Source organism: Neohortaea acidophila, assembly GCF_010093505.1.
Source record: "Neohortaea acidophila strain CBS 113389 unplaced genomic scaffold BDY17scaffold_2, whole genome shotgun sequence".
NCBI classification, from domain to species: domain Eukaryota; kingdom Fungi; phylum Ascomycota; class Dothideomycetes; order Mycosphaerellales; family Teratosphaeriaceae; genus Neohortaea; species Neohortaea acidophila.
This window is the reverse complement of record NW_022985511.1, coordinates 242,290-267,508: the sequence shown is the minus strand read 5'-3', so window position 1 is coordinate 267,508 and position 25,219 is coordinate 242,290. Positions and strand designations below refer to the sequence as shown.

At 57.0% G+C, this 25,219-nt stretch overlaps 12 protein-coding genes across 12 annotated transcripts; 5 read left to right on the top strand and 7 right to left on the bottom strand.

Moving 5' to 3' along the window:
- Positions 1 to 56: 56 nt before the first annotated feature.
- Positions 57 to 1,826, bottom strand: BDY17DRAFT_320846 (X-Pro dipeptidyl-peptidase; the record flags this gene model as incomplete). Its single annotated transcript, XM_033736512.1, has 2 exons — positions 57 to 881; positions 933 to 1,826. The coding sequence occupies 2 exons, from the start codon at positions 1,824 to 1,826 to the stop codon at positions 57 to 59; spliced, it is 1,719 nt and encodes a 572-aa protein (XP_033592581.1).
- A 441-nt stretch (positions 1,827 to 2,267) lies between these two features.
- Positions 2,268 to 4,662, bottom strand: BDY17DRAFT_245696 (OPT family small oligopeptide transporter; the record flags this gene model as incomplete). The annotated part of the gene is made up of 2 exons (XM_033730652.1): positions 2,268 to 2,779; positions 2,832 to 4,662. The coding sequence occupies 2 exons, from the start codon at positions 4,660 to 4,662 to the stop codon at positions 2,268 to 2,270; spliced, it is 2,343 nt and encodes a 780-aa protein (XP_033592580.1).
- A 436-nt stretch (positions 4,663 to 5,098) lies between these two features.
- BDY17DRAFT_246345 (Aldehyde/histidinol dehydrogenase) lies at positions 5,099 to 6,779 on the bottom strand (the record flags this gene model as incomplete). Its single annotated transcript, XM_033730719.1, has 2 exons — positions 5,099 to 6,586; positions 6,639 to 6,779. The coding sequence occupies 2 exons, from the start codon at positions 6,777 to 6,779 to the stop codon at positions 5,099 to 5,101; spliced, it is 1,629 nt and encodes a 542-aa protein (XP_033592579.1).
- A 271-nt stretch (positions 6,780 to 7,050) lies between these two features.
- BDY17DRAFT_290703 (dihydrodipicolinate synthetase) lies at positions 7,051 to 8,530 on the bottom strand. The gene has a single exon (XM_033732555.1). It carries the CDS (start codon positions 8,361 to 8,363, stop codon positions 7,389 to 7,391), a length of 975 nt encoding a protein of 324 aa, XP_033592578.1. The 5' UTR covers positions 8,364 to 8,530; the 3' UTR covers positions 7,051 to 7,388.
- A 92-nt stretch (positions 8,531 to 8,622) lies between these two features.
- BDY17DRAFT_290701 (uncharacterized protein) lies at positions 8,623 to 11,399 on the top strand. Its single transcript, XM_033732554.1, has 7 exons — positions 8,623 to 8,736; positions 8,793 to 9,181; positions 9,245 to 9,786; positions 9,845 to 10,118; positions 10,173 to 10,348; positions 10,407 to 10,596; positions 10,664 to 11,399. The coding sequence occupies exons 1-7, from the start codon at positions 8,678 to 8,680 to the stop codon at positions 11,317 to 11,319; spliced, it is 2,286 nt and encodes a 761-aa protein (XP_033592577.1). The 5' UTR covers positions 8,623 to 8,677; the 3' UTR covers positions 11,320 to 11,399.
- Positions 11,400 to 12,961, bottom strand: BDY17DRAFT_261004 (SUR7/PalI family-domain-containing protein). Its single transcript, XM_033731845.1, has 3 exons — positions 12,507 to 12,961; positions 11,942 to 12,440; positions 11,400 to 11,881 (listed from the first exon to the last, which is right to left on the bottom strand). Exons 1-3 carry the CDS (start codon positions 12,517 to 12,519, stop codon positions 11,614 to 11,616), a joined length of 780 nt encoding a protein of 259 aa, XP_033592576.1. The 5' UTR covers positions 12,520 to 12,961; the 3' UTR covers positions 11,400 to 11,613.
- Positions 12,962 to 13,141: 180 nt separating this feature from the next.
- Positions 13,142 to 14,583, top strand: BDY17DRAFT_290694 (RAVE subunit 2/Rogdi). Its single transcript, XM_033732553.1, has one exon. It carries the CDS (start codon positions 13,208 to 13,210, stop codon positions 14,177 to 14,179), a length of 972 nt encoding a protein of 323 aa, XP_033592575.1. The 5' UTR covers positions 13,142 to 13,207; the 3' UTR covers positions 14,180 to 14,583.
- Position 14,584: 1 nt separating this feature from the next.
- BDY17DRAFT_290693 (siroheme synthase) lies at positions 14,585 to 16,538 on the top strand. The gene has a single exon (XM_033732552.1). The coding sequence runs from the start codon at positions 14,705 to 14,707 to the stop codon at positions 16,421 to 16,423; it is 1,719 nt and encodes a 572-aa protein (XP_033592574.1). The 5' UTR covers positions 14,585 to 14,704; the 3' UTR covers positions 16,424 to 16,538.
- On the bottom strand, positions 16,539 to 19,651 carry BDY17DRAFT_342973 (uncharacterized protein). The gene is made up of 2 exons (XM_033738031.1): positions 19,123 to 19,651; positions 16,539 to 19,054 (listed from the first exon to the last, which is right to left on the bottom strand). The coding sequence occupies exons 1-2, from the start codon at positions 19,562 to 19,564 to the stop codon at positions 16,617 to 16,619; spliced, it is 2,880 nt and encodes a 959-aa protein (XP_033592573.1). The 5' UTR covers positions 19,565 to 19,651; the 3' UTR covers positions 16,539 to 16,616.
- A 496-nt stretch (positions 19,652 to 20,147) lies between these two features.
- BDY17DRAFT_342972 (thioesterase-like superfamily-domain-containing protein) lies at positions 20,148 to 21,339 on the top strand (the record flags this gene model as incomplete). The annotated part of the gene is made up of 2 exons (XM_033738030.1): positions 20,148 to 20,403; positions 20,461 to 21,339. Exons 1-2 carry the CDS (start codon positions 20,353 to 20,355, stop codon positions 21,337 to 21,339), a joined length of 930 nt encoding a protein of 309 aa, XP_033592572.1. The 5' UTR covers positions 20,148 to 20,352.
- Positions 21,338 to 22,856, bottom strand: BDY17DRAFT_290690 (HAD-like domain-containing protein). The gene has a single exon (XM_033732551.1). It carries the CDS (start codon positions 22,478 to 22,480, stop codon positions 21,422 to 21,424), a length of 1,059 nt encoding a protein of 352 aa, XP_033592571.1. The 5' UTR covers positions 22,481 to 22,856; the 3' UTR covers positions 21,338 to 21,421.
- BDY17DRAFT_290689 (uncharacterized protein) lies at positions 22,857 to 24,816 on the top strand (the record flags this gene model as incomplete). The annotated part of the gene is made up of 1 exon (XM_033732550.1): positions 22,857 to 24,816. A coding segment is annotated over exon 1 (1,376 nt), but the record flags the coding sequence as incomplete, so codon positions are not given.
- Positions 24,817 to 25,219: the final 403 nt, after the last annotated feature.

Sequence of the window (25,219 nt, the reverse complement as noted above, 5' to 3'; positions counted from 1 at the left end):
TACGGTAGTGCCCACGCTTCTGATGGTTAGTTGCGGCAATAGACTTTCGGAGGGTATCATCGAGGCTGGTAGAACCTCCAGCACGGCGATCGTTGCCGCTTCAGCCTCTCCCCGCTCAGCAAGGCGCGCAGCAGCTCTATCGGCATCACGCCTTCCCTCATCACGCGGTCGTGGAAGGCCTTTTCGCTCCATCCCGCGCCGCTCGTGCCGACGAGCTCTTTGCGCAATTGATACAGTTGCAGCGCACCGAGCATGTAACCCGCCTGGTAGAGCGGACTGTACTCGCCATTGAACGATCTCCGCACTTCTCCCTCTGCCGTCGCTCGCTCATGCCCCACCTTTTGAACGAGGTAGTCCACGCACTCTCGCGGTGTCATCTCACCGAGATGGAATTTGAGGGAAAAGACGATGCGCGCGCAACGGTGCATCCGCCAAAACAGCATGCCGATCCGGTTCTCGGCCTCATTCGTGGCATACTTCTGTGACACTTGTCCGGGGAAGCCGCGATCCCACAGGATGAATTCCCAGTAGAATGCCCAACCTTCAGTCCAGAAGGGTGTCATGAACAGTGTCCGGTATGGCCGCCAGCGGTCGAGGTAGTAGAATTGTAGGTGATGCCCGGGAATCAATTCGTGAAAGACGGTGCTGCGGGAGAAGGCCGGGTTGTTTCCCCGCATGCTCATCAGCTTGTCTTCGTGGCTTTGCTCTGTTTTCGGGTAGGAGACGATGATCCGCTCACCGCCGAGGAAGAAGGGATTGACCTTTTGCCGCGCCGGGGACATCATCGTCGTACGCCAGCATTCGTTCGCAATCGTGGGCGTGGTGATCATGTCGTGTTTCTTAACGTACGCCATGGCTTCCTCCGCCAGAGCTCGGATCATCTAGTCCCATAGTCAGAGAACATGTTCGCACTGCATAGCGGACATCCTTACCAAAGGCTGCTCGCCAGGCGCTACATAAGTAGTCTTGACATGCTCCAGACCATCATGCCAGTCCTTGAAGCCCAGCTTCTCTGACGCACGAATCATCTCTTTCTCACACCAAGCATACTCGCGCTCCGCAATCTCAATCAGCTCCTCCGGCGTGTATGCAATGACTTCCGCCTCCAACTCATCCAGTAACGCCTGCCTGCCCACGGGTTGTCCAATGATCTCGTCCTTGTCTTCGATTCCAACAAGCTTCTCGCGGATGAGGTCGGCGTAGGCACTCATACAAGTAGGCAGTTCCTTCCACGGCTCGGCAATCCACCACGATAGTAAAGGGTCGTAGCCATTGTAGAACTCGAACCATTCTTGCATATGATGTTGTAGCTCGGTCACGGCTTGTGCTGCACGCTCGGCCGCCAGCTTCTCCTTGGTAGTCTTCGCAGTCGTCTTGCCAGCTTTGATCGACTCACATAAGGAGCGGATCTCCACCTGTGCACGAGAGAGCTGGCCGGCGACAGTCTGCCCATCTACAGGAAGGACTCGCTGCCTGTCTTCGCAGATCTGAATCAAAGAAGGCGCCCAGGAGTCAAGGAGGTGATGCAACTCCTTGACCTTCTCCGAGGCCGCATGCAGCTGTCGCCCTTGCCTCTTGAGGAAGCCACGGATAAGCAGCCAGTCAATCTGGCCCTCCTGATCCAGCTGGTCAAAGTCGATCTTGTCGAGTTCGGCGCGGCGATCCTTGATGTAGTCCAGCTTGCGGGTGAGGCTTGTGGGCGAGAAAGAAATGCTGTAGAACTCCGTGAGATCTCGAAGGTCGGCGCTGACGTCTTGGATGAACTGTTGAGCCGGGCTGGGAAGCGACTTGACCGCCATGAGCCCATGAGGCCGATTGAGCACCATCTTTGCTTCCGCCTACAAGCTTCTCCTGAAGCTAGGTTGTGAAGAATTGGAGATGCTTGGTAGGTATTGTGTGGATATGTAGCCAAAGTAGCCCAACTCACAGCCTGAGGCTGAGCAAGCAGTTGACTCAGCATCTGGCGCCGTATATCGGAGGACGGAAGGGCGAGCCGAAGCCTGCCCTGAACACTTCACCACTCCACCCTTTGGCCCCCGCCATCCCCGACAACCCCCGACTTCACCGCAACGTCACTGCACGCTAGCGTGCTCCTGCGATCGTCAAAGGCCGGAAAGCATGATCCCTTTTGACGCGATAACCAAATTGCTAACAAGACTCACGTGCAATGGATTGTGCGGCAGACCAGCACGCCGAAAACAACGACGACAGTCTTTCGAGCCTACCAATGTAAACCGAGAGCTACTGTTCTCACATTATCTCTACGCCTACGCCCACGTCTTGGGCCCAAACGTGCCTCCAGCCGGAACAACCTTCCGAATCGCCGTTCCCAGCGCATCCTCCGTCTCAAACACCTGCACATTCCCAAACCACTGCGGCACCTTTGCCCCAGGCAAAGTAATGGCCAAAAAGATGATGACGGTCGCAATCAACAGCCCGGAATCCATCGCCCCGGCAGTCAGGTAGTTGTACTGCGACCACCAGCCATGGAAGCGTTTGCGGATGCCGTAGTTGAAGATGAGCCCGGCGATTGCCCACGAGGAGAAGGAGAGCGGGGTTGCGGGGGGGAGCCAGCCCATGCCTCCGAGGATGATGGGGGCGTGTAGCACTTTGAGGGCTTTGCTCTTTTTAAAGATGCGTGTTAGCACCCAGAATGCGATGGGGAGGGCGAAGCCGATGAACCAGAACCAGTTCAGTGGGGCGTAGATTGATCCTGGGCCGAACATGCGATGGGGACCGATGAGGCCCCAGACGATGCTCGATCCGAAGAACGTCCGGCCTGTTTCATGGTCAGTGTGTTGGAATATCAAATGCGATTGTCGTGAACGTACCGTTTGGACACGTGAAATGGTTGACCTGATCAGCCGTGCAAGCACCATCAATATTCGCAAGCGTCCAGTTGAGCACGGCAATCTGCACAAAACACGCCCACACGGCCGCAGAAATCTGCGCGGCAAAGGTAATGCGCGGCGGCACCTTCATATACTGCGCAAGCTTCAGATCCGCCGAAAACACCTGCGCCTGGCCGAGGACGATAGTACTATAGACCTTGAAAATCATCACGCCCACCGGCTTGCCCTGGAAAATGTACCCGGCAATGTACGGCGAGATGACGTTGAGCGAGAGCTGGATGTTGGTGATGCCCAGGATGATGCAGCAGGGGATCATGAAGACAAGAGCAATGAGGACGGAGACGAAGAAGCCCCACCACGGCAGCTGGGAGGGCCAGACTTCCACGGTGACGAGGCCCAGAGCCATGGAGACGAGGAACAGCACCAGGTACCACCAGTCGGGACATTCCTTGTACTTTTTGATCATCGAGTAGTGCACGTCGGCCACTTGGTCTTTGGCCGCTCTCAGCTGATACCAGAGGCTCTTGCCATGGTGCAGGGCGACGTGCACGATTGATGCGGTCAGGGCCGCGAAGCTGAGACCGTAGTTGAGGGCGAACGTGGGAGCGAGGAATAAGGGCGAATACTTCTTGTACTTCTCCAGATCAAAGCTGAAGCCCGGGCCCAGAATCCTTTGCGGGTCATACTGCTGTTGAGTATTGTCGAAAGTGGTGGAAGTGTTGATGGGAAGGTACGCGGTGTACAGCGCACCAGAGTAGGATATACCAATGGTCGTGATGAAGATGAAGACGATCAGGCCCACCAGGACGTTCACGTGAGAGATTGTAGGCGACAGCAAGGGGTCCTGGAGGTATGCAATCACATACGTCCAATCGAAGGTGAGCGGCAGCAATGAGAGGCCAGTGAAGCCCCCAAACAATTGATTGACGACAGCATTGTCGGGCGCGATCCACGTTGGGAAGGAAAAGACCGACAGTCCCTGGAAAAGAGTCGCAGGAATCCAGTAGTAGGTAAACGATGCCGCGCCGACATACAAAAAGTACCGATACCGCGAAATCGACCACCCATTGGCCTTGGCCGGGTCGGTCTTCGCTTTGTCATGCAACGCATACAGCAGCGTGGTGGTCGAGAAGTTCTGCGGCCAAGTAATGATGGCCGGCCAGACGACGAAGCGCCGGAACAGCCCACTCAACGCAATTCCAATTAGTTGGCTGGAAATCGTAAAGAGCAGAGAGAAGCCCCAGCCGAGATTCAAATTGTACAGCGGCTTCGCTTGCAGGGCCAGCAGAGCATCGGTGCTGTACGCATACCCGAAGACCACGTTCGCCATCAGCGTCACGGTGGTGTGCTCTTTGATGTTCCACGGTCCGCGGTTGAGACTCCAGGATACCCCGAAGATGTGGAAGACTCGGGTGGGCATGACGCGAGCCCAGAAGACGCCGATGGGATAGACCAAGAGGATGACGGCAACAGTGGGGATCGTGACGGCCGGAGATCTCATGGACAAGAACATGTTGACTCCCGAGGTGACGGTGACGAACATGAAACCGAGAATCCAGGCTCGCAGCGTGTTGGCCGGCTCGTGCGCATCCTCCTCCCGCACGGCGGCGTGGACGGCGTCGGCGATGGACGCCTTGGTGCCGGCGACAATGTCGCGGTCGTCGAGATCTGCCTCATCGCTGAGAGTGGAGAACGATGCGTCGGTGGTGTCTTCAACGAAGGTCTGGGATTCGAGCTTGCCCGTGCTGCTCTTGACGTCGGCTTCGAAGCCCGACGACTTCGCGGAGCTTGTGTCCTTGATATCCTCCATGTCGTGTGTCGATGGAGACCGTCCAAGGGACGGAGAAGGGGGTCTCCAACGACATACATATTGAATGTCCGGGATGTCAGCATCGCTATCGAGAGGCCTGTTCTTCCTTGAGAGGGGTAAAGATCTACGCAGTCCACCAGCATCATACGCTACGCCGTAAGTTGGAAGCAGTCCAAGACTTGCCACGCCATGGGAGACCCTGCCGACGATAACGGATCCGACCTCCGCACCCACCGGCTGTGGGGCAGTACATCTGCTCAAAGTGCAATGTGGGCACCCGACGTTGCTACAGCCTTATCTCTCCGTCACACGACACAAAATGATGTCGAGCATGCATGGTGACAAAGAAGAATCCGATCGTTGGAGCGTGAAGGATCAAAGGATACGCTCATGATCGCAAATCGTCTATCATCTATGCCGCTCGTTCCGACGCAACTCACACCTCGTTGGAAGGGTACAATACGTTCTCCAACGGCGTGGAGCCCTCCATCACCGTCCTCGGACTCGTCCACCGCAGCAGCAAACTCATCGTCCCCGTTTTGTCATTCGTTCCGCTCGCCCTCGCGCCTCCGAAGGGTTGTTGCGCAACTACTGCGCCGGTGCATTTGCTGTTGATGTAGAAGTTGCCGGCACTTTGACTCAGCGCATCTTTCGCAAAGCGAATGGCTTCCTGGTCTTCCGCGAAGACGGCACCGGTTAGACCGTACGATGAGGTGGTGTCGATGAGCTCTGGCATTTTGGAGAATTCGCTGTCAGGATATACGTGCACGGCGAGGATGGGGCCGAAGAGCTCGCGGCTCATGATGTCGTGTCGAGGATCCGTGGCTGTGTAGACGGTTGGGTCGACGTAGTAGCCCTTGGATTTGTCTGCTTTGCCTCCAGTGATGAGCTCCAATGCTGCATCGTTCTTGGCGTTCGTGATTACTGTCTGCAAAGAGTCGAACGCTCGCTCGTGGATGACGGGATTGACAAAGTTCACATAGTCTTCCGGATCGCCGACTTTCAAGGCAGACGTCTCTTTGACCAAAGCCTCCTTGAACTGCGGCCAGATCGACTCGGCGACGTATGCTCGCGAACAAGCCGAGCATTTCTGGCCGGACAATTCGAACGCAGCACGCACCGTGCTCTTGACCGCATGATCGACGTTCGCCGATGCGTGGATGAGGTGGTAATTCTTCCCTCCAGCTTCACCCACGACTCGAGGGAAGTTCTGATATTTGCCTTCGGCGGTAGCCTTGCCAATCGTGCCCATCAAGTGCTTCAGCACAGCCGTGGATCCAATATACGACAAACCCGAGAACTCCGGGCGATTGAGCACAATGTCCGAAATCATCTCTGCATCGCCCGGCAAGAATTGAACGACATCCTGCGGCAATCCAGCCTCGATGAGAATCTGATGCAGCAGCCAGGAAGCGTGGACGGCGAAGGGGGAAGGCTTCCAGATCACGGGATTCCCCATAATCGCCGGCGCGCCCACGAGTGTGGCCCCGAGCGCGGTGAAATTGAACGGCGTGACGGCGTACACGAACCCGTCCAACGGCCGCTGCTCAATCCAGTTCTCGACTCCATTCGTGTGCGCCACATTCGGCTGCTCCATCTGAACTCTCGCACCCTCGTAGACGTACGCGCGGAAGAAATCGCAAATCTCGGCCGCGGCATCGATCTCCGCTTGCCAGGCATTCTTGCCCTGACCTAGCATCGTCGCCGCCACGATGTCCGATCGGTAGCGGCCGGCGATGAGATCTGCTGCTTTTAAGAACACCTCTGCGCGGTCTCGGAAGGGTAGCGTGCCCCATGTTTGGCGCGTGGCGAGAGCGGCTTCAATACAGGCTTCGACATTCTGCGGCGTGGCGCTGGCGAAGTGGGCGACGGTTTCTTGGAGGCGGGAGGGGTTGATTTGATGCTCGGAGTATTTGTCGTTGATCTGTAGCCATCCTTCAGTCCTGACATGTTTAGAAGTTGTTGTGGTCTCTTACGATTTTCCCTTGGCTCTTGATGGGGATTTGCTCGGGCAGCTTCGCTCTTAAGCTCTTGATCGCATTTCCCAATTCATTCCTCTCCGCAGAGCCTGGCGCATATGTTTTCTGGTAAAGCGCTCTGTCAGTGGTAAGCCCCATCTGAGTCACTCGACTCAACAACACTGACCGGTTCCTCGTTCACGAAAGCCGGAGCAGTCCAATTGTTCGTGATGCTGGCATACGACCGCCGCGCATTCCGCCCAATAGGCCGTGCAGGGAGAGCACGCAACGTCTGTGCAATTGAAGACTTCATGCTGAACGAGAAAGGCGAAGATGAGAGATCCGGGAAATGCGAAATCGGCCTCGATGGTATTTATTTCTGACGCGCCTTGCAAACATTGACGTCTTTTTCGGCAGGGCCTTCCGCGCTGCTCGCTCTGCCGACTCGCCCCGTTTAAACATTCAGCCTTTCACGTGACCTGTTGCGTACACCTCATCGCGGCTGGACACGGCTGTGGAAAAGCCGCGGATCGTCTCGTACTTTTGACCGGCACTGGTGAAATTGTGGTGTTGCAATATTTGGGTTGGAAGGGGATGGACTGAGATTGACAGCGAGTAGAGTCGGCTTTGCTGCCCGATGAGAGAGCCTTGAAGCTGTTTCGTGGTTGGCCACACGTACAACAGAAGTGCTTGCTCCACTCGGACTCTGGTGGATGCTTCGAGTCTGTAGAAGCCAGTGCACGATTACAGACGAGATGGAGGATTTCATCACAACTTCGACCCTCTTCCCCCGCCCAGCGTCCGCTCACATCGATCCAGCTCCCGCATTGCCTCCCCGATCACCTTCCTCGCAGCAGGAGCGGGCGCTTCATAAGGATGCCTAGGCCTCAACAAGACATCCGCATTCTCAATCCCCGCCCTGGGCGCAGCAAACACCGCCGTCGCATACTTGGTATTCGCAATACCGGCTTTGGTCGGGGACTCGGCCAACGCCGCGGCCCACTGCAACTTCAACCCCTCCTCTCGCCTTCCTGCTCTCCAGAGGTTGAATATCTCCACGATGGTTCGCGGGAAGATGTTTCCAAATGCGGCGATGCAGCCTGCACTCCCGCTTGCCAGTCCACCGAGGAGAAAGTCGGCTTGCCCCCCGAACACGGCGAAGCGGTCTTGCGGGAAGACGGCGGCGAGGCGGTTGATTTTGGCAACGGAGCCGCAGGTCAATTTAACGCCGACCACGTTTGAATTCTGTTTGGCAATGGCAGTGATCAAGTCGGAGTCGAGATCGAGGCCGTTGCAGACGCCGGGAAAGTTGTAGATGAGGATTGGCAGAGGCGATTGTCGCGCGACCTCATTGAAGAAGCGCTGAACTACGGCTGGCGTCGTCTGTTTGCCAAAGTATGCACAGGGGAGAACGAGAGCGTAGTCTGCGCCTGCCTCGTGAGCGTCGAGGATGTACTCGAGAACCTGGGCGGTAGAGTGGCCGCCGACTCCGGCGATGATGGGAAAGCCTTTGGGCACCGTCCGCCGGGCCAGTTGAAGCAGCGTTCGTCGTTCGTCTCGAGTCAAGAGGAATGTTTCTGCGTTGGTGCCGAGGATGACAAGCCCTTGCAAGCCGGTGCCCGCGAGGTATTTGTAGAATTTGGCTTGTGCTTGAAGGTCGATTTTGTCCTCGTTGGCATCGAAGAAGGTGATTGCTGGGACGTAGCAGCCCGGTTTGGGCACTTTGATCGTTTGTTTTGACATGGTGTGGATTGACAAGAGTGAAGTCAAGATTCTCGCATCTCCATCTCAGCGTTGAAAACTGTGAACGTCTTACCATAATGGAGCTACTGCACGTCCCTCCGAAGGACCTATCCAATACTGGGGAGTGTGACATGTCGTTGGATAAATTGAGGGAGTGCATTCTGCCGCAGCCTTGGGACGGAAAGCCGAGCCGGCGTCAGCAGCCAATCGACGCCCACCCACCCTTCGGCCCTTTCCTCCGCCCCCAACCACGCGTGCACTCAAGGACCACACCTCCGTCCACGCATAGCGACATCGCACGCCACCGAGCACGGATGATGGAGGGTGACAGCGGTGCAGACACGTCGGCGGCATCGGCACGCACCAGCAAGGCGTAGGTCTCCGTCTTCACCCACCGGGGCACCATAGGCGCTGATTCTTCCCCACCAGATGCGAGCGATGCCGCAAGCGCAAGGTCAAGTGCTCTGGCCGGCAGCCATGCGAAAAGTGCGTGCACCTGCGCCGCGAATGCGTCTTCGCCGAGTCCTCCAACCGCATCTCCGTCTCCGAGGCCTATCTGCGCCGGCTGGAGAACCAGTGTCGCTTGCAGGCTCGCGTGTCGTCTGGCTCGCAGCCTCCATCTACCTCTACTGCGCCAGCTCACACGACCGCGACGCCATCCGCTACTTTTGAGGCTCCGCAGACTTCGCCGCACCAGTTTTCTGCCGTCTCCCAGGATCGGAGCGCCACGGTAGACACGGACACCAGCGATGCGGACTTTGCTCTCAACCCATTGATCAATAGCCGATCCTTCATCCGTGATGGCCGGGGAAGACCATGTACGTCCAAAGTGACTCGCGTATGACACCGGATTGCTCCCAAGACACTGACATTAGCCTCAGGCTTCCTGGGCCCCTCTTCCACCTGGTCTTTCTGCCGCCGTGTCATCGCCGTACTCGAAGGCTGCGGCCATCAGGGCGACCGCCTCATCTACCCCATGAACCTGGACGGCGTGGCCTTCACCGTCTCCTGGTCTCATCTCCCCGATGACGCTCAGCCCGACGTCAGCGGACTCCCGTCCATCGACTTCTCCCTCTACCTCTACAACACCTTTCAATTCCACCTCGGCCAGGTCTACCGCTTCGTCTGCGAGGATTCTTTTGAACCGCTCCTCCATCGCTTCTACCAGGACCCGCTTGGAATCGCCAAGTCGAACAGACTGTGGTTTGCGCAGTTTCTGCTTGTCCTTGGATTTGGCAAGGCTTTCCTCGCTCACACCCCGGACACGTCAAATCCTCCCGGCTGGGAGTATGCTTCTCGTGCGCTGGCTTTGCTTCCGGATTCGCACGACATCTTCGGCGATCGGCTGACGGAGATCGAGGTGCTATGCCTGGCGGCAATTTACTTGCAGGCTCTCGACATGAGAGCTACTGCCTTCAAATATGTATGGTAGCTCGGCAGCATCTCATATGACGCTTCTGGCACTGACACTACGGCGATAGATCGGGCAAGCCTTGCGTCTCTGTTTCATCAGCGGGATCCACCGCGAATGTCCAGAAGAAACGCACGGTCGAGCGCTCTCAAATCGATGCAGTAACCTCTGGTGGAGTCTCTACGCTCTAGATCAGGAATTCTCCGCCCTCATCGGAGCGCCGTGTTCCATTCGGGACGAAGACATCACCACGCCGCTTCCCTCCGACGTCGTCTCCTCCCCACGTGCCATGGCGTTGACGCTTCAGGTCCGGCTTTCGCGTGTCACGGCACGTATCCTCAACAGTATGCCTCTCTAATGTCTTCACGTCTCCGATATACTTGCTGATGAAAACGCAGTGGTCTATGCGGTTGGAGGACCACTCAGCAGCTCCTTCCTCCCAGAGACACGGAGCATTCTCTGCATCCTCGCCGACCTTTCCCTCGAGCTTGACAATCTAATCGGGCCGAGGAGGGAGGGCGCGGTAGGGGGACTGTCCCGAGTGTCTACACACTTGACGCTCGCCTACCATCACGTGCGTCCCATACTCGTCCTTCAGACACCACGCCCAGGGACTGACAATCTATAAACAGTGCATCGTCCTCACCACCCGACCCCTCGTAATCGGCATCCTAACCAAGTGCATCTCCGACGCGAACAGTCCCAGCACACAGCAACCCCTGCAGCTGCAATCCCCCATCTCCGCCCTCCTGCAAACCTGCATCGACTCCGCCAAAGCCGTGCTGCAAATGCTGCGCGCCCTCTGCGACTTAGACCTCCTCGGTACGCCTCCCCCGCATTCCTTCCCCAAATCGACCCGAAGAAACAAACTAACGCGCCCGGCGCAAAGAAACCTTCCTCTCCTCTCACCTCGAAGACCTCTTCTCCTCCAGCGTAGTCCTATGTATAGTCCACACCACCGCCCCGCACTTCCTCAGCACCACCACCACAACCACAACCCCGAACACAACCCACGACTTCCACCACCCGCATTCCGCACAGCAACCGCGCTGGGCAACCGACGCCCACTACATCCTCGACCGCATGATCCAGTCCGGCAACGCGACGGCCGGGCTGCGCAAAGCGGAACTCCAGCAGTTGAGCATTCTGCTCGCGCAGACGCCTATGACGACCATCAGTCCTGCGACGCCGGTTGCTGTTTCGGAAGCGGGGGAAAGGGGGAGTGGTGATGCGGCGAGTGGGGAGAGCATGCACGCTGCTGGCCTCCAAAGCGGCGCAGGTGTTTCTGCTCCTGGCAGCGGCGGGGACGCCTCGCATGCACGCTACACCGGCTTAGAAGACGAGGACGGCGCTTCGTTGCAGCCTCATGCTTCGGCGGCGGCGGCGGGGAGCGAGGACTGGGGCTTTGATCCATTCACGCTGCATTCCGGCGCGGGCTTCGGACGGGATAACATTCTCATGCTGGCGCAACAGTTGGCGGACGATGAGGGGGTTGAAGGGGGCAATGGGGTTGCGCAGTCGTTGTTGGAGTTGTGGGATGTATGAGCACTCTTATTTCGTGTGAATGGGATGGAATGGCAACACGAGTGAAATGAGGTAGACGAAAACGTATATAGATGAGTCTTTGTGTCATTGGTATCATTTCAGTATGTATGTGATTACATTTCGAAATACATTACAAGTTAAAAATCGGTATTTGCTGCCCCGCGGGCCCAAAACGCCCCAGCCAGCCCCATCCAAGCTTGGTATTTCGCGCGACGACGCTGGACGATATATTCTCTGTGCGTCGGAGAAAGAAAGAAATGCCAGGATAGATATTATAATTCTTCCTCGTCACCATTACTCGTACTCATCCTTCACCCGCCTCCCACTCTCGCTGTCCACGAAGCTGCCGCGGCTGCGCGTACTCCGCTTGCGGCCAAAGTATCCGCCGCTGCGGCCGCCGCCGCCGCCGGAGCTCTTGTCGGCGCGGCCGCCGACGCAGAAGAGGATGGTGGAGAGGAGGAAGCATGCCGCCGCGGCCCAGGTGAAGCCGTAGCCGTACGCGCCGAGCTTGGCCGACTGTCCGTTTTTCCTAAAGGCGTCGCGGCCGAGGACGGACCAGGCACTGTAGAGGAGTGTCAGTAAATTGGGTTTTGGTTGGCAGGTTTGGAGGAATGGTACTCACGTGATCAGGGATGCGGCGACAATCTGGAAGAAGAGGGCTAGCATGGTGGTGAGGCCGGTGAGGTAGGCGCCGAGACGCGCGCAGAGGGCAAAGGCGGAGAGGAAGAAGGAGACGACGGCGAAGAAGAGGGCGATGAGGAAGAAGGCAAAGGCGAAGCGGCTCAGGTAGTAGTACCTATCGGTGCCGATGAACTGGGATGGGATGCCGCGGATGGTGCCAAAGTTCTCTCTGCCGGGGGGATTGAAGGGGAAGGCGGGATGGACTTGGTGGCAGTTGGCATTGTGGCCATTGGCTTCGCCGCAGAGGGCGAAGAAGGTCCAGCGCGCGTTGGCGGGGATGCGGGAGACGGTGGAGCTGGTGATGCCGGCGGTGGAGGCTTGCAGGAAGTAGACTAGATTGACCGGAGCGGAGTTGTTGACGACGCCGGAGAGGATGACGAAGAACTGGAGGACGATGCCGCCGGCGAGGAGGATGATGGAGGTGATGGAGAGGCCGGCTCCTGCGCGTGGGAGAGGTTAGCTGCGGGGACTTGAGAAGGTGCGTGTGGAAGAAGGGGAGGACTGACTTAGGGCTGCCATTGTGGGTGGTAGTGCTGACGGGTGTAGGTCGTCTTGACCTTGCACGGAGGAGGGCGGAGGATGGGCGGGGCGGGATGTGTCGGAAGCTGAGGGTGGATGGGTAGAGGGAGAGAAGGGTTATGTAGGTGTCAGAGGGAAGCGAAGGCAGAAGTCACCCGGATCGGCGGGCAGCGTGAGCGCAGACGGTAAGGTGACGTCGATGACAGTTGGCGCGCCTGCTTGCGTGTTCTGGGCGCGGGCGGAGGTGCACTGCGTGAAAAGAAGGTTCGGGTGTTGGGCCGATGCGAACAGCTTTGGCAGCTACGTCATGCCCGAGCTTGGCCTTTCAAATGCGCCGGAGCGAGTATCTCTTCAGTGCAGCACTATTCCGGTCGCGAGAGTCGTGCAAGAGAAAGGTGTGTTCTGTCTCAGACACTCCACGTCGATGTTTGTTCTCGTTGCGAAGAGCCCAGCAGGCAGCGTGGAAACAGCAGATGAAGAAAAGGCCCGACGTGCCAATGCTCGATGGAACCCGCGTTCGTCCCGGCAACGCCCGAATCAGTTTAGCGGTAGAGCCAGCGGCACATCCCGCATGAGGCTCGAGCTTGGCCAAGTTCCATCGCGAGAGCTGCATTCGACAACTGCCGGTCTAAAGACGCGGTGAGAACGTCACGGCCATTCCCGCATCACCGCGAGACCATGACGAATCATGTCGACGTTAATCTGGCCGCCGATAGCGCCAGACGAACTCCTCCAAAAGCAGGAAGATAACATTGCGCGCGAGCTCGAATGGCTCCTCGAGGCGCTGCAGGACACGCTGCAATCCCTCAAAGACGGCCTACAAGAATGCGCCGACTTGCTCGCCCCCCAAGACCCGGGGTCGACGCTCGTGCTGAGCTCCTTGCGGTCTGAGCAGCTCAAAGGCTACATCACCCGCGTAGGCACACGCATCATGAAGGGCGAAATCAGCCTGCGACTCCCCAGCATCCCCGTGCCCCGAGGCCAGACGGCCTTCCGTCTTGCCATCTCCAACCTCCCCGCCGCCTCCACCCTCTTCCTCGAACAGCTTGCCACCACTCGCACCCTCATCAATGCCTGCCTCGATGTTGTAGACGCCACGCGCTGGACAGGCGATAGGAAGAACGCCGACTTCATCTCTGGTCAGATGATGTTACTGCACGACAACATTCAAGAAGCAAGAGGCGCATTGAGAGGATGGACGGCGGATCAGAAAGCGTGGCATGAAGACCCTGTGCCCGGCGATGCTTTCCAGCCTCCGCTCCCCGATCACATCTCCTTCCACCTCACCATCTCCGAAGCCGCTATTCTCTTGAACGTGCGCACGCTCGAGCCCGCCTACTCCACCACCGGCACCAACACCCCGCTCTCCTTCGTCTCCAGTTCATCTGGACAGCATTCCTACACCGGCTTCTCCCTCCGCGATCGATTGTCTGCCGTGCTGGGAGGGGGCCGACAAGTGTTCCACGACGAGGCCCACGAAGTTTTCCAGTACAAAGGGCAAGAAGTGCGCGTGAGGGAAAAGGTGCGAGTGGAGAGTCAAGATCCCAGTCTGATGGCGGCTTATGCCAAGTTGGGCGCTTTGGAGAGGAACATTGCCGTGGCGAGGAGGGCGTTGGGTGTGGTGATGGGCAAGGGGTTGGATGATGTCGAAGACGGGTGAGGTAGGAACGATGACTATGATTTGTGCACATGTTCAGAGATATGCTCGACGGGCAACAAGTGTGACGTGATCAGTCCTAGGACCACCGCCTGAATCGAGCTGCCAGGCTAGACTTGCCGGAAGACGACAGGCAGCCGGCGACAATACGGATGATTCTATGACCCGATTCCAATCGAGCTCGAAGCTTTATCCGGAACATACAAGGCTTGTCGGTCGACTTCGCTAAAGCGTTGTATATTTGCATGGCTAGGTACTCTACTCCATCATCAAGACTGGGTGGCAAAGTCCAGCCTTGCTCAGCGCTCGGCAGTCTACAGCTGACCAATCAGCGATCGCGAATACTTCTTATCGCGTCGATTATCAATCTCCAGAAAATCCATGAATCTCAACCTCATCATTCGCGCCACCTCCTCTCGTTCCCAACTCTACAATGTGGTCAAGTGTTCTTGGAAATGTCGCGCTGACTTCCTCCGTGAACATGTCATCATAAAACTCCCTAAAGCCAATCCCTACAACCACAACATCATGGCCCCGGCCTTACTCACGGCCGTGGACTCGACCTCCCACATCCACCTCATCATCGGCTCCAATCCCCTCGCCAGCGCTCGATGCGCCCGCTCACTCGAAGTCGGCGCAAAGCCCATCCTCATCGCCCCGGAGAACAGCAGCAATCTACACTACGGCTTATTGAAAAGAGTAGAAGACCACCAGATCCAGTGGATCAAGCGCGACTTCGAGGACGCCGATCTCAAGACTTTGGGGCGAGAAGAGGTGGACTACATCGTTGATGCCGTCTTCGTCACCTCGCGCGCACGCAACGCGCAGGCCACGCACATCTCGACGCTGTGCAGGCGCCTCCGCATCCCTGTCAATGTCAATGACTCCTCCAATCTGTCCTCCTTCACCCTGCTATCTACCCATACTTCGGGGCCTTTGCAGATTGGCGTGACGACGTCGGGCAAGGGGTGCAAACTCGCTTCACGCATTCGGCGAGATATCGCCGCTTCTCTCCCGTCGGATATTGGCGATGCGGTGGAAAGATTGGGAACAGTGCGCAGGCGCATCATTGAGCAGGACTATGCCAACGAGGCGGCGGCGGAAATAGATGCAGAGGATGATGATGCAGGACAAAATGCCGCTTTCAACAAACTCATCACCCCCTCCGACGCCGAGGCGGCAAAGGCGAGGCGCATGCGCTGGCTGAGCCAGATCTGCGAGTACTGGCCGCTGCGCCGACTCGCCGCCATCACCGACGCCGACGTGGATGCCATTCTCGCGGCGTACACCCGCGAAACTACCCACCAACCCTCCCCAGCCTCAGACAAAGCACTCTTGAACCCAGGTGCCTTGGACGCCCGGCGCAATAAAGGCCGCATCATTCTCGCGGGCTCTGGCCCAGGCCATCCGGATCTCCTCACAACCGCGACGCTGAAAGCAATTCGCTCCGCCGACCTCATCCTAGCCGACAAACTTGTCCCCGGTCCCGTCCTCGACCTCGTCCCCCGTCGCACACCCATCCACGTCGCGCGCAAATTCCCCGGCAACGCCGACGCTGCGCAAGAAGAATTACACCAGCTCGGCCTCGCGGCGCTGCAAACAGGCCAGACAGTACTCAGACTAAAGCAAGGCGATCCATACTTGTACGGTCGCGGGGCGGAAGAAGTGGCCTTTTTCCGCACACACGGCTACGAAGCTACGGTTCTGCCGGGCATCACGTCGTCTCTCAGCGCGCCGCTCTTCGCCAACATCCCCGTCACGCACCGCGCCGTCAGCGACCAAGTGCTCGTGTGCACAGGCACAGGCCGCAAAGGCGCCTCCCCCGACCCACCGCCCTATCTCCGCAACCAAACCGTCGTGTTCCTCATGGCATTACACCGTCTCCAAGATCTGGTAGCCAGTTTGACCACGCATTCCACCTCCCCATACCCGACATCAACACCTTGTGCGATTATCGAGCGCGCTTCGTGCGCGGATCAGAGGGTTATACGCTCTTCTTTGGAGTTTGTCGTTGCTGCTGTTGAGGAGGAAGGGAGTCGGCCGCCCGGTTTGTTGGTTGTGGGGCTTGCTTGTGAGGTTTTGGGCAAGAGTCCGCTCAAGTGGGTTGTTGAGGAGGGGTTTCATGGGTTAGATGGATTAGACGGCTTGGATGGGGGGTTTGAGGTTTTGGATGCTGAGACTGGGGGTGAGGCGGTTGCTTTGAGAGGCGAAAAGATGGAGGCTGCGGCGGTTGTGGAGGCGGTGTGAATTGGATTTATGAGGCTATGTTGTGTCGTTTGGAAGATACCCGACTGCGTTGGCTTACAGCATAGATGAATACGTTAGACCGCTAGATTTATACTGAAAGGACTACATGTGGACAGTATCGCACCACCGAAAACTCCTTGCTAGACCCATCACTATCATCATCAAAACCACACTACTCTCCCCCCCTCGCATCTCAAGAAGAAGACACCGCACTCCCCGAAGTTCCAATCGACAACCGCCGAAACGAGCTCCTAGCCTTAGCCCAAGAAGGCCTCCTCGCAGTCCCACTCCCCGTCCTCCCCCCCTTAACCTCCTGCCCCTCACTCCCATTCGCACCCCCATTCGCAGCACTCGCAGCACCCCCCGCAGCCCTCAACCCCACCAACCTCGCCGCCTCCACCTTCCCAAAGCAAAACTCCAAAATCTCCCTCTCCCCCTTATTCCCATCTTCCGTCAGGCAATTCGGCACATACGACGCGCCGGCCTCAATCAGCGCTTCCGTGACCATGAGCGCGCCGGAGCCGCGGGGCCGCAATTTAGGCCGCTTGGAGAGGGAGTACAGCGTGCGGAGGTAGAGGAAGTAGATGCTGCCTTTGCGGAGGGTGAAGGGGGGTTCGGCGTCGTGGAGGTAGGATTGCGTGTTGGGGTTTGAGCCGTTGGATAGGAGGATGGAGGTCATTTCTGGGAGCAAAGTGGGGGGGCCTGGGGCGCGGAGGGTGAAGCGGGGGAGGGCGTAGTGCAGGAGGGGACGGTCCGGGGCTTGGAGCGTTGGTTGCAGGGTTGAGGGGCCCTGCGCTGCGCGCTGTTTGATGAAGAGGCACAGGTTGCGGCGGATGGCGAGGGGGAGGAGGGGGTTGGTGCGGTTTGTGTCCATTTTCGTCGCGATGGTTGTTGCATTCGCTTCGAGGATGGATTCGAGTTGGTTGAGCTCGCGGAAGGCGACGGTGTGCTGTGCGACTTCGAGGTCTTGCGCGTAGTCGAGGCAGTCGGTGATGAGGGCGTAGTAGTGCTCTCGCGCCGTTTCGGGGTCGGTGATGAGTTCGAGGCGTTGCAGCGTAAGCAGCGTCATGCGGCAGAGGGCAGAGAGGGGCTCGAAGGGCTCGCCGGTTTGGAAATCCGCGCCGGTGCGCGACTCGAAGAGCGTGTCCATGTTGTTGTGTGTGAGGAAGTCGCGGACGGAGCGGTGCGTGAAGGTGACGTGGATGTACCTGCCGTCGCGGATGACTTCGAGGAGGTCTGGACCGCGCAGTCGAATCTGCTTGTCCATTTTGTCGTGCATTGCATCGACGTCCTTCTGGTCCACGGGCTGGTCGCTGGCTAGTCGCTTGGAAATGGGATTGTCGGGATCCAAGATGGAGAATGCAAGGAGGGCCAGAGGTTGGCGGGCACGAATGCACACACGGAAAATCTGCGCCGTCTCGCGCTGCTGGAAAATGTCGACCGTGTCGAGCATGTGCTTGAAGTAGTCGTCGAGGTTAGAGGGGAAGTGACTGACGTTCTCTTCCACCACTTCCAGACTGTCGCCATTGTTGATGCTGCGTAAGATTCGTCGGACAACCAGGTACACCCACAAGAAGACGCCGTTCGCACGGGAGATGATGTCGTCCACCAGTTTGGCCGCGCGAGCGTCGTGCTTTTCGAGCTCCAAAAACTTTGCGTCGTCCTCGAGTGTATCCCGCACGTATTCCGCTATATCGTCGCTCGTCAATTCTTGCATGGTAAACATCCTTGTTGGATCTCGCCCGAGCGCCTCCTCGAACAGATTCCATGGTCGACTGGCTGCACAAATCTTGATATGAGGCGACGTCGCAAGTTGTCGGAGATCCGACAGCAGCTCTTCGTAGTCGCCGCTATACTCGTCCAGCCCGTCCACGAAGAAGGCAAAGCGCACCTTTTCATCCGTCTCTTTGAATTCGGAGGTTTGTAGGAGATGCAGAATCCGCTGGAGCTCCGAGATACTCCACTCCTTTTCGTGCTGCTGCCGCGCATCGCCCGCATTCCACCGCTCTTCACAAAGCTGCGGCAGCAAGTCGGGACACTGACGCAGAATGGCGAAGCAGAGCGCTCGCAACAACCCCAGCTGCGACTTCTGCAACCCACTTCCGTTCACCCAAAAGTAATGACCAGCCTTGACGAGTTTGTACCCCGTCGCCCACTCCTGCAGCTTGGCGCGAGTTGTCTCGTGATTCTCGACAAACTTCATCAGCGTCGACTTGCCCGAACCAGCATGCCCCGTGATCCAAAAGATGCCGCCATCTTTCTCCAACCACTCTGAGAAGTTCGCCTGCATACCCTTCTGCCTGCGTAGACTTTTGGGCGACGAAAAGACCCATTCATATGTGACGCCGTGCGTTTCGGCGATGGTGTGTTTCCGAGATTCCATGCCGTCGTAGCGCAAGCTGAGCAGGATTTCTTGCGCCATTTTGACGTGTCGGGCTTCGATGAGCATGTCGTTCAGGATGATGGAGAGTGGTCTGCTTGACTTGTCTTTGTCTTTGCTTCCTTTTTGGCTAAGTGCGGTTGTCAGCTCTTGTCGCAGTCTTTCGAATCGCCGTGCCACTCTTGCTTCCATGGAGGCATCTCGTTGTCGTAAGCGATCGAGCTTCTTTGCATCGGCGGATTGTCTTTCGTCTGGATCGAGCATGGTCAGTATTCAGAGCTCTTGAACGAGGGGAGACGGTCCCCTCCCAGAGACTTACTCAAGAGCCGCAGTAGCTGTGAAGCGCACTCAACTCTCAAAGTCTCCATCTCCTTCCTGCACTTCTCCATCTCCCCCTTCCGCTTCTCGTCCACCTTAACGCTCTTACTCCCATCCTTGCTCTCCACTTGACAGCCTTGCAGCGCAGCGATTACCTTGTCCGCAAGGAGCTTGCATCGTTCCAACGCTCGCTGCAGCCCTCGTTCGGCCTCGGTGTCCTTGGCATCGGCCGCTTGTTTGTCGCTAAGCAGGTCTTTCGGAAGATCGCGAGTGGCATCGACCGTTTTCAGCTGCTCTGCTTCGCGGGCGAGTTCTTGGGGGTCTTGGGTGGTGCTGCCTGGTAGTGCGCTGCCTTTCAGAGCAGTATCGAGGAAATTCGTAGCGAAGTCGAGGAAGGACAAGGTCGCAGACGCGGCTGTGAGGGGTGAAGGTGGCTCAGGCATTGTGGAGGCCAATGAGTATGGCCAGCATACGAGTCGCTGAAGGAGTGTATGATGTGGAAAGAAAAAGAAAGGAAAAGTTGGAGTAACACACTCTTACTTGCAGATAGAGGAGGGGAAAGAAAGAGCTGGTACCTTGCGGCGCATGGTCGCCAGGCTCGTGTCTGCTGCCCGTGCAGCCTACCAGTCTGCTGCTCGCCGCCTGGGCGCGTGACGATGCTTGCCGCCACTCGACGTCTGCCGCGGCACTTCATGCTGGTCCGCAGGTCGTGGCTACGCTTCTTGCGATTTAGCGCGGGGAAGCCAGCAGCGTCTGGAGAGCTGGTCGGGGCCTGAGGTGCGTCCAGCCACACACCTCACACCCCGCCGCTTCCCCAGATCGCCGGGTGTCTGCTCAAAAGGCGGGGCTATACTTTTTCCCCAGACCGGGTTGGGGTCGTTTAGGCGACTTGTTCGAAGCATGATATACCAGCCTAGCAAGCTGTGAAACTGGGTTGTTCGTGCTCTCAAATGATCCGAAGGTGCTGGTAAGACGTGATTTGATAGAAAGAAGGATGATTTGAGTCGAGTGGAGATGTGATGTCGAGCCTCATCGCCATTCACCCTCAATGCGCGAACCCTTGGCGCACTAGCCGCTTGCAGAAGGTATCCACGTGCGAGACGTCGACATCTGAGAGGACAGATGCATACTTCGATCTATAACGAACACCTTGCATGACATTGGCATTCTGATCTCCGCTTTCGCATTTGTAGCTTTGCCTTGTAGCATTGCGCAACTTGGAGCCGACGGGATGGCGCCCAAGACATTAGAACAAGTCCTCGAACTCCGACAAATAGATCAAGTCAGTGATTAATGCGCGAGCATGATATGTGATGGTCATTCGCTAATGCATCCGCAGGATGTATTCGAAACCCAGCAATACCCCATCTGGTCCTGGCCAGGCAGCAAAGTCTTCCCCGGCGGAACGCTCATGGCCCAAGCATCCGCCGCGGCCTTCGAAACCGTCTCCTCCGACTTTGCAATAGACACTGTGCAAGCTTACTTTCTGGCTGGCACGAATCCGGACATTCCGGTAGTGCATCGAGTAAAGCGACTAAGCGACGGCGGTCGCTTCGTCACGAGAGTCATCACCGCCGAGCAGAAGGGGGGAGTGATGGGGCACATAACATGCAGTTTTGTGCGGTACGCTGCCTTGGATGGACGGTCTATGGTACACTCTGTGCAGCGGCAAGGGAAGCAGACGATCGACTCGATCACACTGGACGATCTAGAAATTGGACGCAACGAATATGGACCGTATATGAAGTTTCAACGCCTCCCGTTAGAAGGCGTTGGAGCTTCGCCAACAGTCGGCCGAACTAGCCCTGCTTCGACTCTGTACACCTCTGTAGCGGCAATATCGCCCGAAATCACCACCTCCTCATCCCGCCTCCACGCCCTTGGAATCATCGCTCTCTCAGACTACCACATCCTCGATGCCGCCCCAACGCTACACAACCACTCCTTCGGCCTCCCCCGGATCAACGACAGCGCACGAAAGCCAACAGACCAGGACTTCAAAATGTACACTTCGCTGAACCACACTGTGCATTTTCGGCGGCACGATGGATTTCGTGCGGACGACCAGTGTTATATTGAGGTTACTTCGCCGTGGGCGGATAGGCGACGGGCGGAGATGCAGAGCCGGATTTTTGATCGTAGGGGAGAGTTGATTGCGAGTTGTGTGCAGGAGGCGTATTATGTTTTGAAGGAGGGGGAGGCGAAGACGAAATTATAGTTGTGGTTGGAGGGGATGGAGGGCTATCTACGACGCCGTGGCCTTGCTCTAGCTGTATAGTCTAAATGCTGTGTTCTTCGGCTCAAGTGTGAAGGATCGATATTTCCACATCTGCCGCCTTTGCTATCTCGGCATTGGTATAGCCAAGCAAGTACATAATGTTGAGAAGACTCGACGTGTTGAGTCTGGCCGGAGCAGCCTCTTGCACTTTCGGCTTCGCGTTGAAGGCAATTCCCCAGCCAGCCGCAGACATCATCAGCAAGTCATTGCTGCCGTCTCCCACTGCAATGGCGTTCTTCAGCGGAATGCCGTTCTCCTCGGCCAGCTGAATCAGTAACTCCCGCTTTGCGACCCCGTCCACGATCTTGCTCCCCGGCACAAGTTTCCCACTGAGCAATGTCGCCGCCTCGTTGAGAGCCAAATGATTCGCATGCGCATAGTCGAGCCCAAGCTGATCCCGCAGCCACAAAGCAAGCGGCGTGAAGCCTCCACTAAGCACCGCCGTCTTCCATCCCAGTCCCTTCAACGCCTTGACGAGCAGTCGCGCACCAGGAGTGACCGTGATAACGTCCCGCTTCAACTTGTCCCAAATATTGGCATCGACGCCTTCCAGCTTGCCCACTCGCGCTCGTAGCGAGGCTTCAAAATCCAGTTCGCCGCGCATGGCTGCTTCGGTGATGGCGGCGACTTCGTCATAGCGGCCTACGGCTCGGGCGAGTTCGTCGATGACTTCTTGCTGGATGAGGGTGCTGTCCATATCAAAGACTGCTAGGCCGGGTGTTCTATGGTCGAGGTAGAGGTCGAAAGGCTGGTGCACGACTTCGACTTTCTCGGCTTGTTGGAGATGTTGGATGGCTTCGGAGTTGCGGAGGGCTTTGCAGTGGTCGACCGTTATTCGTTCGTTGGGGTTTGAGAGGGTGAGTGTTGCTCGGATCTCGAGGACTTTGCCTGCTGCTTTGGTGGAGTCGGAACTGCTAGAATCGAGTAGTCTGTTTTGGATTGCAGTCCATTGAGTATTTGGCGCGAAGTTCGACTCGATGAGCGAGTTCCAATCTGCTTCCGTTCTGACATGTTGCGATAGAATGTGAATCACCAGATTTGGGCTCTGCGGCTGCGCTGCTGATGCCATCTTCTCTGCCATGCACACTGTGTTTGCGACTTGATCTTCTGCTATCGCATATCGCTTCGGAGTTGCTGGTCGTCTGTGCGTCTGGATTTTGGCAAGAGGGAATGTCGCGAAGCCAGCCAAGTATGTTGCGACTTGCAGCAAAATCCCACTGCCTCGAGCCTGCACACTTCAGCACCCAGACAATAGCTACCGGATTGCGAGCGAGTACAATGCCGTGCTATATATCCAAACAACAATTCGTCGAATGAACAATTTTGCGAGGGCAGGATGATAGCTCCTGCCAGAGGCGTAGGTGGGTGGAGCTTTCTCGCGGAGCCAACTCCGCTTCGAGCTAACATGCTCGCCAAAACTGTTGTCGCGCGCCGAGGGGCTATGCGCGTCACGAAACTTTTGTTAGCGATTCTCACCAAAGCAGTTCAATCCTTACATTATAACCTCGTTATTTGCCACCCACCTCGCTGTCGCCCTTGTTTTGAGTTGATATGAGGCCAAAGTAACCCATACAAACGGTGTATACCACTAAATCCGAGGTGTTGTTAGTTGCTCGCGCGCCCTCACCGTCGCAATGGCTCCGCGAACGCGTCCAGCGCGTGCCTCAAAGCCTACACCTAAGGTGGCCGCCGCGGTGGCCACCGCTCCTACTGCTCCTACTGCTCCACTGCCTAGCAAAAGGAAGAGCAGCAAGCAGGGCAGTCGACAGGCTCCTTCAAAGGCTCGCCGCCGAACAACAGACGCTTCTACAGCAGCTACAGCTGCAGCTGCTGCCGCTGCCGCCACTACAACCGCTCGCTCGAAGACGAAGGACGCGCCTGCCGCTCCTACTGCCGCTGCCAGTCGTTCAATGGACGCGTCTGCTGCTGCCGCTGTGGACGATTCACTGTTGAATGAAATTGAGGCTGCGGATACAGGCCTTGATGGCTTTCAGTCGCTCCACGACTCAGAGGCGGAGCCTGAGGTGGTGGATTTGACGGTGGATCCGTCAACGTTCGAATATGAGCTGGTTTGGCGTGTGCTCGCTGGCCGCACTCAACAACAACGGGAGATTGCGTATAAACGGAAGACCTGCAAAGGCAATCAGCCAGTATATCACATGGCTCAGGCATGGGCTGCGCAGCAGGCTGGCAACCTCAAGATATACCGTCTGTCCGCTACTGCTTCTTATGAGGATCAGCCGGCTAAGAAGCAGTATAAGACGGATATTGAGTACCTGCACGAGTTTGAGGAGCTGCTCGCTCGCCTCATAAGCTGGCAAAAACACGGGTGGACAGAGCCCTGTATAACCATGCTGTGGTTCTGCGAGCGTGACCAGGTGTCTACTGTCCTCGCGAGCAGTAGCCCTGCCGCCGCCTCGTCTCAACGCCGCCGGACTGCTACTACTCGCCAGGAGGCGTTAGTTCCTTCGCAGATCGAGGAGATGGAGTCTCAAGGCGACTATAGCGCCTCCTTGCGGCTCGAGTGGACCTGTACTCAGCAAGCTTGTCCTAATTATGGTGATGGCAAGAACGGCTATTGCTACTGGCGCAACACCAACGTACCTGACAATCACTGCCCTTTCACGAAGGACATCTTTGCTGAATGGGCTACTGAGATCAAAGCCGGCAACCTAGATGCTAGGGTGCCAAACCTAGATATCCACAGCGCTCTTCACAAGAGCCAGGCTCGTATGAGGCTAAAGTCGTCTAACCACAAGAAGCTGGAGCCTCCACCGTCTCGTTCGCCAGAGCGTCGTGGCAGGGAGCCATGGCCGCCTTACTACTTCCCCTACCCGCCGCCAGGTATGGGCCCTCCTTATACACCTGCTGCTGGCGCTATACCGGAGCCGCCATCCTCACAACCGAGCTCTTCAGCTCCGTCCGAGCGTGTGGATCGATTTCTTGACTGGTGTGCTGAGCGTGACAGCTGGCGTGGTTTTGGGGCCGATTTGGACCGTATGCGGCTTGAATGGAGCGATAATGGATGGGATCTTGATGGAATCAAAGGTATAACGGCAGCTCAGTGGAAGGATATGGGGTTGAAGGCCGGTCAGATGGATAAGGTGAAGCAGAGCCTGAGGAAGTGGAAGAGGCAGTGACATCATCACGACTTTCGAGCTGGCGAGGCGATTCACCTTCGAGCGTCTATTACACCACAACCACTGAACCGATTTTTGCTCCTTCACTTGGAAACAATGGAGATAGATAGGTAGAATGAACCACCAACTGCGTGTCCTCAAACATGGTGTTGTTGTAGAGATATAACGTCCATCCGGCGACGAGCCTCGCAAGCTTGAAGCCGTGCCAAGCCTTCTCAAACACCTTCAAACAACTTTAACACCTTCAACACCTTCAACACCTTTAACACCTTCAACAACCTCATACCCACAGTGCCTGAAGTAGCCGCGAGCGTCAGAGCTAACGGCGTGCTCTATAGCCTCACGGATGAAGCGACCAAAGTCCGGATATGCTGCAGCCTCGCCCTAGTGTGTCCGCATCCACTGCTTGAGAGCGTGAAAGGTGAGCTCGATAGGGTTGAAATCCGGTGAGTACGGCGGTAGGTATTCAATCCGAATGCCTTGATCAGCTAACATCTCTTCAACGCCTAGATTGTGGTGAATTGAAGCGTTGTCCATAACAATGATATGGCCAGGCGACAGATATGGCGCTACACGGTTAAGAAGCCACCACTGAAACACCTCCTTCGACACCGAGCCTTGAAACACAAGCGGCTGAGGCAGGTAGCCATTGATTGTAAGAGCAGGCAAGATTGACCACC